The sequence below is a fragment of the Rhinolophus hipposideros genome (assembly GCF_964194185.1).
Source record: "Rhinolophus hipposideros genome assembly, chromosome: 2".
NCBI classification, from domain to species: domain Eukaryota; kingdom Metazoa; phylum Chordata; class Mammalia; order Chiroptera; family Rhinolophidae; genus Rhinolophus; species Rhinolophus hipposideros.
Genome location: NC_138048.1, coordinates 107,121,584 through 107,137,686, shown reverse-complemented (window position 1 = coordinate 107,137,686; position 16,103 = coordinate 107,121,584). Strand labels below are relative to the sequence as shown.

The 16,103-nt window shown below is 49.8% G+C and overlaps 1 protein-coding gene across 2 annotated transcripts in view; it reads right to left on the bottom strand.

Annotated features, from left to right (window-relative positions):
• The window catches only part of BACE2 (beta-secretase 2), an 88,762-nt gene extending 73,095 nt beyond the window's left edge, over positions 1 to 15,667 (bottom strand). Inside the window, exon 1 of one of the 2 annotated variants that reach the window (XM_081074545.1) lies at positions 15,192 to 15,667. In XM_081074545.1, coding sequence (XP_080930671.1) covers positions 15,192 to 15,491 — 300 coding nt within the window. In that variant the 5' untranslated portion in view covers positions 15,492 to 15,667. The remainder of the gene's footprint in view (positions 1 to 15,191) is intronic. The other variant, XM_081074544.1, reaches the window with a different exon arrangement.
• Between the last annotated feature and the right edge of the window lie 436 nt (positions 15,668 to 16,103).

Genomic DNA, 16,103 nt, shown 5'->3' with positions numbered 1-16,103 from the left:
CCACCTCAAAGGGGCACGTTTTAATTGTGTTTGCTGTGTTTTTCCAATTTTATATGTGCTGCCGAAGCGAGCATTCTGGTTTTTTTCGACATCTATTCAGTAACATGTCTCTGTCTGCCACTTGTAATCATAAAAGTTAGCAACTCTGGGACTGTGGCTTTCTGGGAAATAAGAGCATGCAACTCGTCTTTAGAGGTCTTGCTTCTTTAAAATAAACTAGACCAATAAAGTGCTGAAGGCTGCAAACCGATGTGACAGGCTGGAAGCAAAGGAACGTGTGAGTGAGCACAGGTTGTTTCCGAGCTGCAGAATCGCCCCAACTCTAGCGGCCTTTGTCCTGAACAATCTCAAGAGAGAGAATGGCATACATGAGTGTATCGCTTTCTGAGATGGACAGCAGCACACGATCCACTTTTTTCTCCACCGAGCTTTCCTCACATTTTCCAAGGTCGCCCTCCTTCACCACAGCTTCATAGCGTCCCACGGTGTTTGTGCATGTGGTTTATGCACCCGAAGGCCCCTTCTGATGGACATGCAGGTTGTTACAATCATGTGCTATTACAGTGCAAGTCATGTTACAATGAATAGACTTGTGAATTGCTTGTCATATTTTTTCCCCAATGTAACTCTTGTGCAAATTCCTAGGAGTGGATTTCTGAGTCAAAGGATAAATGCATACTGTGTTTCCCCGAAAATAAGACCTAGCCGAACAATCAGCTCTAATGCATCTTTTGGAGCAAAAATTAATGTAAGACCTGGTCTTATATTACATTATATTATATTGTACAATATAAGACCTGGTATTATATTATATGATATTATATTAAAGCCCTGGTCTTATAGCATAGTAAAATAAGACCGGGTCTTACATTAACTTTAATTTTTATTTATTTTTATTTATTTTTTTAAGGGGAACAGGACTTTATTGGGGAACAGTGTGTACTTCCAGGACTTTTTCCCAAGTCAAGTTGTTGTCCTTTCAGTCCTAGTTGTGGAGGGCGCAGCTCAGCTCCAGGTCCAGTTGCCATTTTCTAGTTGCAGGGGGCGCAGCCCACCATCCCTTGCGGGAGTCGAACCGGCAACCTTGTGGTTGAGAGGACGCGCTCCAACCAACTGAGCCATCCGGGAGCTCAGCAGCAGCTCAGCTCAAGGTGCCGTGTTCAATCTTAGTTGTGGGGCGGAGCCCACCATCCCCTGCGGGACTCGAGGAATTGAACCTGCAACCTTGTGGTTGAGAGCCCAGTGGCCCATGTGGGAATCGAACCGGCAGCCTTCGGAGTTAGGAGCATGGAGCTCCAACCACCTGGGCTACTGGGCTGGCCCACATTAATTTTTGCTCCAAAAGATGCATTAGAGCTGATTGTCCGGCTAGGTCTCATTTTTGGGGAAACACGGTAGTGTGATGAGATAGCATTTTAATAGAACTTTCACTTCAAACAAGCTCTGTAAATTGTTCTTCCCCATCTTTGAAGGAAATCTTGCACAAAGCCTGTATTTTTCCAATAGCTTTGTGGTAACCCATTTATTTTTAGGTATTATAAGTCCCATTTCATACCAATGCTTCTATCTGGCCTCCAATATCCTGGGCCTTAGACTCAGAGACCTACAGTGGGGAAGGGGAGGTGTGGTTTGATTAATTTCTATCTCCCCATCTGCTCACGATGCCGCCTGATTTCTCCAGGACAGAAACAGGAGGAAAGGAGGAGTTAGGGGATGGGCATTCTTACTGGACTTCGTGGTGGGTATATTCTGGGTGTGTCCGATGGCTACGTGCTCAAACTTCTTCTTGTGGGGTATGCAGTGGGCTGCTCAAAGCACGTTCCCCTTTCCCCATACCCACCACGGGTGACCCACACATGCAGCTTCCTGATGTGGGTGAACCCACTGCTGGCCAGCTGGCCACTTAGGCTCCCTCCTTAGTCTCTAGCACCTGACAGTCTAAACCGGAGTTCAGCAAACCTTGTCTGTATAGGACCAGGGAGTAAATCAAGCAGGCTTTAGCCATATGGTGTCTGTCTCTGCTACTTAGCTCTGACACTGGGGTGGGGACAAATCAGTACGGCTGTGTTCCAGTAAAACTCAGTTTACAAAACCAGGCAGACCTGGCCACTGCTGGCCAGTTTGGTGATGCCCGTTCTTCCTCATACAAACCCCCTCTGGTGGTCCTCTCACGTGGGGCTCCTTGGGTGACACCTAAGTTTACTTCCTTGTGACACGGTCCACATTTTGCCCACTGGAAATAAGTGCCTTGCCAATAACAGCAACAGACACAACAAAAGACTTTTAGACTTGTCCTCTTCTTCTCTGGAGACTTCCAGGACAGAAAAAGAATGGCAAATCGCCTTAAACAATTTGTTACATTATTAAGCTATTTTGTTCTCTAAGAGTTATGATGACGCATCATTTGGAATATTTTTGGCTAGAAGTAAACAGAAACTATGGGTCTGAAGTGGATCCAACAAGCAGAGATTTGTTTTTCCCATACCAGGAAGTCTCCTGAGATAGTTGGTATTAGATCAGCATCTTAAGGAAAAGCATTGTGAAAACACTGCTGTTCCCACTGACTTCTCGCTGAAGGTCAGAAGTTGGCTGCCCCTGTCGAAGGCCAAGCATTTACATCAAAGGCAAGAAGGGGGAGAAATTATCACGTCAACCACACCTGCCACTTTTACCAGGAAACTGTAAGCTTTCCCAGAGACCCCCTGGGAGATGCCACTCAGGTCCCTGTCCACAGCTGTGTCCTCAGGCACAAAGGAAGCTGCAGTGAAAAGCTCAGGCCAGAGAGAGTTCTGACAGCTGGGAAGGTGCTTTGGTTTGATCACCAGATTGAAAATATCTGCCAGAGGTGAGGGAACAGAATCACTGTCATTGCCATGTTTCAAAAACTAGGCACAGATACAAATAATGAAAATATACTTGACACCGCACCTATGCACAGCCCTGAACTATTTCATGCTGCTCTCTTATATGAACAGACAGCCAACAATCAGCAGGTATGTGAGGCAAGTCTCTAGCATGAGCCAGAGACCATGACAAACACCCCGAGACAAGGAACTCAGAGGCAACAACGAGAAGGTGGGGAGCAGAAAGAAAACTTCCAAAGAATCACAATTTCCTTAGAGCAATAGGAGAGATGACACTTTGAAACAAGAATAAGGCACAACCGAATAAGAAACATTCGGAGCAAAAGAAGGTGCTCTTGAAAATGAAAGTTAAGATGGCAGAAATGGATATGGAGATAGAATTGAAAGACAAAGAAATGGGACATGGGACAGACCAATCTACTAGCAGGCCCAACCTCTGGATAACAGGAGGTCTAAAGAGAGGGAACAGATGTTGCACTAGAAAATTTCTCCGAACTGAACGTCATGAGCTTCTAAACTGAAAAGACTCACCAAGTTTAAAGCCAGCATTAACAAAAATAAATACATAAAAGAAAGCCTCACGCAGACATCATCATGACATTTCAGAAACCAGGTCTAAGAATATCACACATCCAGTATCTCATTTATATGGCGATATTTCAGATACAAAGATCTGGGCTGATCAACAGCATCAAGGTAGAAGATAATGGGAACACAGCTGCAGGGCCCCAGGGAGGCGTGGAGATGCTACCTGGCCAGCAGAGCCAGGACTGCCGGGGAGCCCCTGGGCCCTCACTCACGGGGTGGGGTCAGAGGTGGGGTCAGAGGTGATCTGAGTTAAGGGGACTCCTGCAGAGTCCCAGTGACGCTGGGTTGGAGCAGGAAGCTTCGCGCTAAGTTTTCGGAGGTCCCTGTCTCCCCCAGAGGCCTGCACACAAACACTGCGATTTTCTCTGGCCAGCGTGATGGCTCAAAACCCCAGGACAATGAGGTGTGTGTTCAGAGAGACAGCCGAGCAGGTCTGGGGAGAAGCGCCAGCTCAGACGTGGAGGGAAAGGAGAGGATGGTCCTGGGTACACGGGGACTCCACCCCCCACAAACAGCCCAGCTCGGGGGCTGCAGCCTGACCAGCCCGATGGGCACAGTTCTCTCTCCTGTGTGGGCGGAGTGAGCAGGCAGGTGGGGGCCAAGAAATTCAGGTCCTGCCGTCACAAGCCAAAGTGCACATCTGAAGTCTGACAATGAAGCTCACCAACTTGTTGCAATGATGTTACTTTTTTTTTGATGTCAGAGGGATTATTCATTATGACTTTGTACCAACTGGAGAAACAGTTAACCACGTTCACTATTGGGAAGTGCTGAAAAGGCTGCGTGAAAAAGTTCGACGACCTGAACTTCTCACCAACAATTCACGGCTCTTGCATCACGACAATGCACCAGCTCACACGGCACTGTCTGTGACGGAGTTTTTAGCCAGTAAACAAATAACTGTATTGGAACACCCTCCCTACTCACCTGATCTGGCCCCCAATGACTTCTTTCTTTACCCGAAGAAAAAGAAATATGGAAAGGAAGACATTTTGATGACATTCAGGTCATTAAGGGTAATATGACGACAGCTCTGATAGCCCTTCCAGAAATAAGAGTTCCAAAACTGCTTCGAAGAGTGGACTAGGAGCTGGCATCAGTGCATAGCTTCCCAAGGGGAGTACTTCAAAGGTGACTGTAGTGATATTCAGCAATGAGGGATGGAGCACTTTTTCAGGATGGGTTCGCGCATTTAATTGTCACACTTTGTATATTTACTGATCAAGACAGTAAAACTATGTATTTTTGAAATCTGTGTGTACCTAAGAGTTGATCCTATTGGAACACAAACGAGCTATTAGATAATACCTCCTTACCCACACAAAACGTATGGGAGCCACACTTTGGTGAACTCCGTCCCGGTCTCATCTAAGCGTTGATGTTTCCGGAACTTGGCCTTGCTTCGTCGCCCGAGCCGCCCTGCCACACCACAAGATGCCAGCCATTCCAAAGGCTTTGACAGTCCTCGTGTTCAGAACGCTCGTCCTCAAAGGAGGTTCTGTGGTTGTTTTTAATCTGAAACAACTTCCTTTGCAGCCCACCCCTAACCTTGCTCGGCTACACACATCACCTCCTCTCCTTCCAAGACAAAAGTGCAAAGTACACACAGCAGTGAGCGGCACAATCCAGAGTGACACAGAGCTTTCCCGAGTTAGACGTTACATCAGTTTAGGACAGATTGTAAAGGAGAGCTTTGAAACTGTGTTGTGATTCTGGAACCAAATGATGTTCTCAAATATATACAATGCTAGAGGACATTCTTTTTTTTTTTCCTTTTTATTTTGTATTCCTGAAGTATTAGCCTAATCTGTACCAGCCATGGCTCCAGGCAGGAGGGACACAGTGGCCACGGCAGACCCTGCTGACCAAACAATTCTGACCCTAAACCCTCCAAACGCATGCACTGTGACTCCTCCTGATGGCTTCCCCCAGCCAGCTGTGGGACCTCGAGTGCTGAATAGTTCCACCCCAGCAGCCAGCAGCCCAGGACTGACAGGAGTTGGGAGAGCTGTATCTATTTGTATTCTCGCAGAGACCCCCAGGGGGACTGAGCCCCTTGGCCACACTGGTAACTTCTCCATCACACACACTTCCCTTCTCACTTCCTTTCCCACTAAGCATCATTCCTGGGGTCACCTCCCAAAGGGACCACCCACACATCCTCATCTCAGTCTGTTTCTGTGGACTCCTGACCGAAGACACTGTTGGAAACACAGGCAATGGTCTAAGTGGTCTCTTCCACTCCACGTCCCCCAGGTACTGAGTTTAATTTCCCTTTTTAATTCAGAAACTCTCCTGGCCAACGATACTTAACTCCACCCCCAGTGCACACACAGTGTGTGATGCAGAGCCTTTCCGTTGTGATCACGAAATACGGTGAATGCTGCTGAGTGCCACACAACAGAAAGGCAGGGATCTTCAATACGGGAAGTGGCATGTCGAACCTAAGTAACAGTGTGACAAGTTTCAACGTGTTCGGTGCAGTCAGTCGGGTGTGAGGTACAGTTGAGACAAGGTGTGTTTTCAAAGTGTGGCATAAATCATCCTCTACCATCACAACGCTCCGTGTCACACATCGCTTCTGGTATATGGCAGTTTCTGTCAAATAAAAACGTTAAGGTATGTCCTCATCCATCTTATTCACCGGATCTGGCACCGTGTGACTTCTGGCTCTTCCCCAAAGTCAAAATAACCATGAAAGGAAAACATTTTGAATTGATTCAGGACATCAAGGCAGCCGTGACAGCGCAACTAAAGACACTCAGGAAAGACTTCCGGAACTACTTCAGAGAGAGGCAGTAACGACGGGATAAGTGTGTTCGAAGCGAGGGGAGTATTTTGAGGGGGATTAATAGCAATGTGTCATTTACTGTAATAATTTTTTTCATGTAAACGTTCACTGTATATTTTGATCACACCTCACAGAATGTTTTCACACTCCTTGTAAGGTCTTTGTTCTAACAAAATCTAACACCAAAGCACAACTGTAAAGTAAATAGAGGAAGATGCTGGAGGCATTGTCCACGGCACACGGGAGCTCCTGCTGTGCACCCTCCCAGCTGTACCAGCACCCACCTGGCATCACCCAGAACACATTCCCCCAACCTCGCAAGGCTGGTGGTCCTCTCTGCCTGCTGGTCACCGCCAAACCGTACCTGCACAGAAAGGTCTTGTTGAATGGCCCTTTCTAAAGTGCTTTCTTTCCTTACATTTTTTTATTCATACTCATTCCCAGATTGTACTGTCTTCATAACACTTACCTAAAATTCTGTTTACTTTCTTATTGTCTCCCTTCCCAACAAGCACCTAAGTTCTATAGAAGCAAGAGCCACCTTTGTCCAGTTGATGTTGGCTCCCAGGCCTTAGAACAGGGCCTGGCATACAGGAGGTACTTAATAAATAGGCTGAATGAAGAAATGAAAGCATACTCATTCTTTGAATCTGGTTCAAGAGTCTTCCTTCTCTTTAATCCCCCGTCACTGAGTTAGAAGCGATTTGTAACTCTCCTGCTGCCTTGCTCTATCTGGCAAAGACATGTTCGGATGAGAGGACTGTAAAAATCGGGCAGGGGAGATCAGGTGTCAGCATGCTGCCACTCCACACACGTGCCCCCGGCAGATGCTTCTGACAGTCTCCCTTCACTGTTCTGGGCAGCTGCTCCCAGGCCCGCTGAGTCGGTGTGTTGAGATACCAGGACTGTGTCACCCCTGACACTTGGTATTGGGGGCAGGTAATCGTGTGCACGTATGCATGTGGGGGTGGGGGTGGGGGAGGGGGCGTGTGCACTGTAGGATGTCAATCAGCATCCCAGGTCTCCATCCACTAGACGCCAGTGGCACCCACGTTGTAACAACCAAAATTATGTCCAGAGCATGCGAAGTCCCCTGGAGGGCACACTTTCCGGGTTGAGAAGCACGGGGTCAGACCTATCTGCCATCCCTGGGTAACGCTCTAGGCACAGCCCCTCTTGGGAGCCCACACGACCACACTTCCTCCTTGCTTTAGCCAAAATAACCACTGTCCCACCAGAAGGCAGGAGGCCCCCAAACAAATTTGGTACCGGAACCATTTGCAACAGCTTCTAAGTTGCCCTGCCTCTCACGCAGCAAGTCCACTTCTGAGAACACGAGGGCTCTAACAGCACTAATCCGTAAAGTTACAGGCTGGCAGCAAAGGACCCTCACCGGCAACTTGCTAACGACGGGAGGGGAGAGGAGAGGAAAGGAGAGGACGCTCCTGGAAACTTTGACATCAGTGCGATGACATCAGAAACGGGACATCGGACTGCTGAGTCTAATCATTTCAGAAGTGCCACTTTATTTACATGTGTGTGTTTTTTGTTTTCATTTTGTTTTCCTAGTAATTCGCTTTTATTGATCCACGACACACAGGAAATTTAAAAGGGTGTCGTCAGCACAGATACTTTGAGCAGTGCAGCTTTCCCAGGAGAAAACGCACTCCACGTTTGCAACCTGCCAACACCAGGAAGCTAAGAACACAATCTGCTTGACGTGGACTTTTCCAAACGGGCAGAGGAAACATTTAACCAAACAACTGTTCCGGAAGATGAAAAACACGCCCATTCTGCAGCGAAAACCATGAGCAGAGAAGGATCTAGTCTCCCAAACGACCTCAACATGGCACCCACGGCTGGGGCTGGGCTGGCTGCTTACAGGGGACAAATGCAGATTCTCAGGCCCCAGCACATGCTGTCTGCCCAGTGAGTCTGAACAGAGTCCTGGAAGCCTGTCTTTTTAACCAGTTCTAAGGCATTCTTCGCCTTTCGTTGTCAGCTGGATTGATTTGTGAAATGAGGACTCCAGTGGCGGCTTGAGAGCCAGCAGCACCACCGCCCCTGCCATCTCTTCCTGGCACTGAACCAGACTCTGCATTTTGAGAGATGGGGGGAGGGTGCTTACCTGCATACACAGCTGATGGAAATCAGAGCTATTAAAAGCTCTCACAAGTGACATGGAGTGTAATCATGGAATGTCAGAGCTCCTAGAAGGGATCTCAGGTCCCCTGGTCAAACCACCCAATGTACAGGGGAGGAAACTGAGAGGCTGAAGAACTCTCGCTCCACAAGCACGTGGCAAGCAGCGGACCTGGCGTGGGCATCCCAAACGCCGAATTCCCAAATGACCAGCACACCACACAGCCCTCACTGCTCCCCAGTGGCTCTTCCGATTGGCGGAAGCCTACAAATGTCCCCAGGAAGCAGCTGATGTCGTGGGAAGGGCTCTGGGCACCCCGCTGAGGCTTCTGGAATCCTCGCCCACCTTCACCAAGAAGCGGCTTCTGTTCCAGCAACACGTCTTCGCCTTGCCAATAAGTCAGACCAGGTTATCCCACCCTCTCTGCCTCCAGGAAAAGCTTTAATACTTTCCACCTTTACTCCCCACAGCCCCACCTTCTCAGGGGGCTGCTTTGTGGGCTGATTACTTGGGCTTCTGGCAGGGGGGTTGCATGGCTGACAAACTGAAGTAGTTCCCTGCCCACTGCCAATAAGCCACTTATCCCGTTTGGGAGGGGCTGGAGACCTGCAATGGGGAGGCCGTCCTTAGGAGGCCAGGTGTCAATTCTCCTCTGCCATTCTCAGTCTAGTGTGAAATGGAAGGAGAGGTTTCCCGCTGCCCTTTAGACTCCCTGGAATGATGCAGCTGGCTCAGGCAGCCACAGCTTCACTCTTCAGACAGTCCTCTTCATCTTTCTAAAACGGCAGCGCCAAAATGGTGTATTTCTAGATACAGGTATATGATATGCTGTATAATAAAAACCCGAAAACATCCACCCTCGGACCTGTGTTAGATAGTAAGCATTAACTCAAGAACACACCTACTAGTTTTGTTTCCTTAAGGCGGCTATGTCAGCACTGCAAGAATATTTTTTCCTCTTTGAGACTTCCAAGAGCAGAGAAAAATAACCTTTTTTTTTTAATTGAGTAGCAATAGGCAAAATATCAAATAGTCCATCTGGGCCAAGAGAGGACGAAGGGAGCCAAGTGACAGCAGTCCAACTGTGCACCACGCACATTCTCCATAACCCGGGAAAACAGCCCAGAATATGGGACATGCATCCTTCCTGGCATTCCACCCGTGAACATGTAAGCGTGAAGGCACAGAAGCCGAGGTGAGCCAACCACCTGCCTCACAGGTGTGCTCTGTATTCTAGGTGCTATCAGTTTTCACCAGCGTTCAATGAGCCCCTGTATCAATGCCTAGCCCAGGCTGGGTGAGCAGAACAGAGTGAGTGCGGGCAGGAATCTGTGACAGATGGCAGCAGAGCCCAGTGTCAGCAGAGACCCATTGTTAGCTGTACAGGGAGCTCTCAGGTTGAAGGGAGAAGTGCCTTCCTCACCATCACACAGGACCTACTTCTGCCACATTGTGCATGAGCCTGCGGCAAGGGTCAGCAGCCACCAACCCACCCTCAGCCTAGATGGACCCTGACTCCCGGGGCCAAGAGCTTGACCTGCTCTAGTCAGTGTCTGAGACATAAAATAAATCCCAGGGCACGCTTGCTGCCAGACACCACAGGGAAGGGAAAAATGCCACCTCTTAGTTCCTCTCCTCAGGTTTAACACAACCATGTGCCACCGTGGAGTAGAAATCACAAACACAATAGCTACCCTTAACTTTTCCCTTTTGGCTTTTAGTTAGAAGGGGTCAGCAATCATTCTAGGAGAAAACAGGAAGCCCAGAGGAGGTTGAGCCCACCTCCCTACAGCAAAGGAAATCAGACAGAAGTCAAGAAAAGGCTGGGGGGCAGGAAGACGTACTCAAACTGTGTCCGATTCAAAAGGGGTGACAGAAGCTTTACAAAATTTTTCAAGCACGAGATACAAGCTTCCAAGCCTTCTACATCTGGGTTGTCCCAACATGAGCATTTGTTTCTCAAGGTATTCAAATACCAGTGATCTGAGCTTTCACAAGTGGGCTTCCCCACAATCTGCAATAATTCCAACAATTACAGAATTAGTGAGATATGACACGAGATGCTTTAAAGTTGTAAGCGATTCCTCTCTACAGAAAAGGATCCAAAACCCTCCTCTCCCCATCCCGCCACCCTCCCACGTCCCCCAAGGCCCTATGTTGTCATAGGTCCCATGTTAATAATACAACACCAAGACTACGTTTGCTACCGCCTTTAATGAAAATTATATTTGAATTCCAAATTAAAATTACTGGCAATTAAAAGATGAGACAGAATGAAAGAAAACAATCCACAGAATGATAAACTTAGAATAAACTTGTGCATTGAATTGTGTCCCCACCCCCAAAAGACATGTTGAAATCTTAAACCCAGGTACCTGTCTTTGCAGATGTCATCAAGCTAAGATGAGGTCATATCAATCAGGACGGATCCTAATCCAGGGGCTGGTGTCCTTGTCAGAAGAGGCAAATTTTGATGCGCGCGCGCGCGGGGGAAAGTGTCATGTGAAGATGGAGCAGAGGTAGGAGAGAGGCAGCCAAGACCCAAGAAACGCCAAGCACTGGAAGAGGCAGGAGGGACCCTACCCTGCAGCACTCAGAGGGAGCAGGCCCAGCCCACACCCAGCACTATGAGAGGACACATATCCGTTGTTTTCAGCCACCTAGTTTGTGATCATTGATTACAGAGCCACGGGAAAGTAAGAACTCAAAGATCACCAACCGATGAGAAAACAGAAGCACGGAGGGGTTGACACCTGTCCGTGGTCACGTGTGTAATGCGGCCAGCACCCAGGCCCCTGCAGTCAGTCTAGGATGCTTCCGGCTCCAGCCACAGCATTCACAGACAAATGAAGATGGTTATTTAAAAAGGCCACGTGCACAGGAGGCGCAGTGGTGTAGTGCTCAGACTGTGCAACTGGGCAGACCTGATCTCTGTCCCAGCTCTGCCACTCATCAGTGTGGCCTTAGACAAATGACTTGGCCTCCCAGAGTCGCAGTTTCCCCAGCTGAAAATGAAGTAAATAATTGTACATAGTTCACAAGGCTGTTGTGTGGATTCAATGGGACGATCTGGGCAAAACGCTTACCAACACGCCTGACCAAACCCTTACCAAAATGCGTGCCCCACACACCTGAAATCAATGTTAGCTTTTAATATTGAGGTTAATGATTTTTCAGACTGTCCCTCCGAGTTGTTTTGAGCTATGTCTTGGGTTGCTGGCCTTTCTGAGTCCTCCCTAATATGGCCTTTGATGTGGAATTCTGTCTCTCAAGCTCAGGAGGTGTCGTCACCTTTAGCTCAAAGTTGCTGGTGAGACCCCAGCTTTGACTTTGTTTTTTAATGCCACTCATCTTTTCTGCTTTCATTGTCCTTACTAGTTTATCATCTCAGTTTGTTCCATCAAATTTCTTCTGGTCATCACCTTCCCTTTTTCAGCCTCGCTGGCAGTGAGCTTAATGTAATTTGGGGACACTGGATGGCTTACTGTGGAAAAGACAAACTCCTAAATTGCATTAGCTTGGTTTATATTTACAATCCAGAGTCTTCCAAAAAAAAAAAAACTGGGTCCTGCGAAATGATAATCGAGCCAATGCATCATGATTAAAATGTGTGTCCTCAATGTAACTTCTTAGTTTTTTTACATTCAAATGTTTAAATACGAAAGTCATGTTGCAGTCTGTTTTATCCACATTACTGGAGATGACAGAAACTCTTTCCATAGCAATCCCCAGAGCCTTACCGAAGCCATCGAAAGGTATAAAGCTGCAGACCTTTAGCGTCTTCAGTTGTATTTACTGTGTTTGCAGGAGCCTTTTTTTAAATAATGGAAATTGCTGCAATTATAATCATTTTAGAACACCATTATTATTATTAATAAGACCAAATTACACGGTTCAAACAGATGCTGACTCTCTATTGTTGGAAAGAAGTGGAATAATGGTATCACACACCCAGCACTCATCTCCATGCCGACGTGGTCCTGTCAACCAGGATTTCTGGGCAGATGCTTGGGACGCCTGGAAGTGTGGCAGGCAGAGCAAAGGACCCTCCGTTCTTGAAGAAAGCGCTCCGCGATGAGCACACGTCTGAAGTCGGCTTTCCCAGGGGCGAGCAGGGGTCTGTGGAGCTCTAGTCCCTGTAGAATTTTCTCTCCCGTTCTTTCCCTCGCACACCTGGATGCAACTATTCATTGTGCCCTGCAGGAAGGGGCAGGGTGGGGGGACAGCAGGGATGGGAGATTCCAGATGTGGTCCTTAACACCTTGTCCTTAACACAGTAAGTCCTTGACACCTTGGGGTGTGATGTTCAGGTGTTTCTGGCTGGACAGGGCAGCCTGAGGCCACAGGCAGGAGGCAGGAAGGGAAAGGGGCAGGGATCTGCCTGGTGTTCGCAGCTTAGGTTCTTGAGTTCAGCTGCCTGGGTTCCATCTCTGGCTCTCCCACTTTCTTGTCCTGTTGGCCTGGGCAAGTCATTCAACCTCTAGAGCTTCAGCTGTCCCATCCCACAAGGGGTCGTGAGGCCCCCCAGGGACAGCACACATACACCACACAGCACAGAGCTTGCCAGGAGGGGAGCCCACCACACTATGTATGACTATTACTTAATTCTCGAAAAAAATTCTTGGTTACTTACTGCTTGAATTTACAGTTCCATTTTTCTCTCCACCTAAGCAAGTTTTTATCGTAGGCTTCAGAGAATGCGCAGAAAATAAATGCATGACCCTTGGCCATGATAGAGGAGGAAAGCTCATCACTTCCAGGTTCAGAAGTCGCCCACGGCAGGTTTCCCCCATAGCGTGCTGCAAACACCCTGCTGGTGGTCAGACATTTCACCCGGATACAAGGGACAAATGAATCCTAATGTGCTTGTCACTAACACCTGAGAGTTTACGGGAGGCATTTGGAAATACGTATCGTTATAAAGTAGCTTATAACTAAATCAGGCCAAGAAGGAGACACAGAATATTTCATTTCCTGTCAAATGTAAAAATTAAATCTGGATTGTTAAAAACAGGCTTCCCTGGAAACACGCTAACGTTTAACTGAGAAGTAACCTTGAATGAACTACTTCCTTGGCCATAGTAAAGACAGAAGCATTAGGTATATGATACATTCCTGTTAATTAAACTTCCTCATTTTAAAGTAAAGGTCATTGGACTAATTAATAAAGACAAACTCTTATTTACGAAATATTTTTTTGGTTTGTTTTTGAGAGCCCAAGAGAAACACTTTTTAGTTCTTGAGGCTTTTTTCCCTTCCTCTCTTTCCGTGTATCACAGCCCAAATCTACTTTACTTTTAGTAGAGAGAATGCCCTCCCACTCAAAAGTCAACAGGAGCTTTTTTTTCATCAGGGCACATTTCCCAAATAGTCATTCAGGGCCTGTTCCTAAGGGTTACCCTTCACCACAAAAGAGGTTCATCCTGTGTCTTGTGAAAGGGAAAATGTACACGGTTCTCTCCCCCAGCACATGCTTTCACGTGGTGGCTTTTCCCACAGCACCAACATCTTGTGGTCAAGATAAACCTCCTCAGCTGACACCCCCCCCTCCCTCCCACCCCCACTGCCCACCCTGGAGATGGCAAAGACAACACTTAGACAAAAGGCAACTGGAATCAAAAGTTTTGAGCGGAATATGTATTGGAAGGTTTTTAAAAACTAAACAAGTATAGAAGTTATTCAGTCGAGTTTCTTTTTTTAAAAGCATTAGCATGGCATATCTTTCCTCTTAAGAAAGTCTTGAATAATTTAATTAGAATTACACCAAAGTCATGAGTCTGTTCTATTTATGGGATAATCATTGCTGAATTAAAACCCAAATGACAATGTAAAAATAAAATCTCTCCAGACAGTGTATTCAATTGATAAACACTTGGCTCCAAATCACTATTAGGTTATTAGGTAGTTTGGAAGGAGCCAGAGGACCAAATCGACCCCTGGGATTTTGTTTTTCTTAAGATGACCAAGCCTGGTAACATTTTCTTTTATTTTCTTTCTTTCTCTTTTTTATTCTTCTACAAAAACTGCTAATAAATGAAAATCAGAATAAGAGAAGAAAGCTGTTTGATTTTATTTTGCATTGAGAGAGCACTTGGTCCCCGGAAGCCTAGCTCGGTCCGTCTGTTTTCCTAGCAGCTTTACTGCCTTTAATACTTTTCACACACACAGGTGTGTAGGCACTTCATTGGGTGCCAAGGGGCTGGGCAGCTGGACCCGCCAGGAGGGAGCCGAGGAGCCGACTCCGGGAGCGGACAGCGGCGCGAGCGAACGCAGCTCCCTGCACCCGCAGCTCGCCCCTCCGAGAGGGCTGCTTTGCGCGGAGCTCCAATTCCTCTCGCAGGGTCCAGCGCCCTGGGAGGCAGGCCACCGGGCTGCTTAGCAGTGAGACAGCATGGGCGGAGGGGCTGGGGGCGTGGGGGAGGACAAAGTGATTCCCGGGTAATGACAGCGTCGCAACCAAGCCCCACCCGTAGTCTCCTGGCTGGGAGGGGGTGTCGCCCCCCAGAAGGAAATCCCCTTAGAGGCAACTCAGAGGTCCCCTCTCGCCGCCCAGCCTCCGGGAGGAGGGGAGCCACCAAGTTCTTAACCACGTGCACGCACCCCCGGGCTGCGCCCCTGGGAGGGCGGCCCCCGCTCCGCGTCCGGAGCGCTCGCGTCCCGCTCGCAGCCCAGCGGAGCCCTCGGCTTCTCCTCCAGCCCAATGTGGGGACAAAGCCAAACCGCGCGGAAGCACGGAGCCCCCCAAAAGCCCGTGGCTGCCGCCGGGGGACCGCAGGGGCGGCGGTGCGGACGCCCTTCCACCTACCTTCTGCGGGGGGGTCCCGATCAGCACCTCCAAGTAGTAGCCGCGGCCAGAGTCCCCCTGCAGGTTGTCCACCATGGCCAAGAAGTTGGCCGCGCCCCCGGAGGGCTCCAGGGCAAAGGCCAGGCCGTCGGCGCGGGGCTTGGCGGGGGGCCCGGGCCCGGGGGTGGGGGCAGCCCGGCGTTCGGCGGCCGCGGCCACCCGGAGGGGCAGCGTGAAGGGCGCGGGGGCCAGCGCCGCGGCGGAGCGCAGGAGCCACTGGGCCAGCAGCGGCAGCAGCAGCGCCCGGGCCAGCGCGCCCATGCTGGCGGCGGGGCCCGGGGGTCGCGCCGGACCCGGCCCGTCCTGTCCCGTCCGGCGGCGGCTCCCAGCGACTCGGCGCGGCGCGGGGCTGCGGGGCCGGGCTGGGAGCGCAGCGGGCCGGAGGCGGAGGCTGGCGGGGGAGGCGGCGCCGGAGCCGCCCCAGCCCGCGCCGCCAAGTTCAGTAAGTTGATCGCCGCTGCCCCCTCTGGCGGGCGGCGGCTGCCCCGCAAGGGCCGGGCCCCTCTCCGGCGGCCAAGGTCAAAGGAGGGCGCGGGAGCCGCGCGGGGCCACGCCGGCCGTGCCTGCCCACCCTCGCTGGCCTCCGGCCGCACCTCTTCCCGGGGAAACTCGAGTCCCGAATTTCCTCGCCACGCGCCCCAGCGGCCGAGGCCAACGGATGTGACGAGGCTCATCTGATACCAGAGGGGGAAAGTTTCGGGAACCCTTAAAGGGGCAGCGAGGGCCCCGAGCCGCCCCCCTGGGCCCGCGTGCGAGGGGGCCCCGCCGGTGTCCCCAGGCCCCGCCGCGGCGGGGGCCACCAGGGGTGACTCGGGGGTCAGAAGGGAGAGGAGGGAATCCAAAGAGCCGTGAGCATCGCAGCGAGTCAGCGAG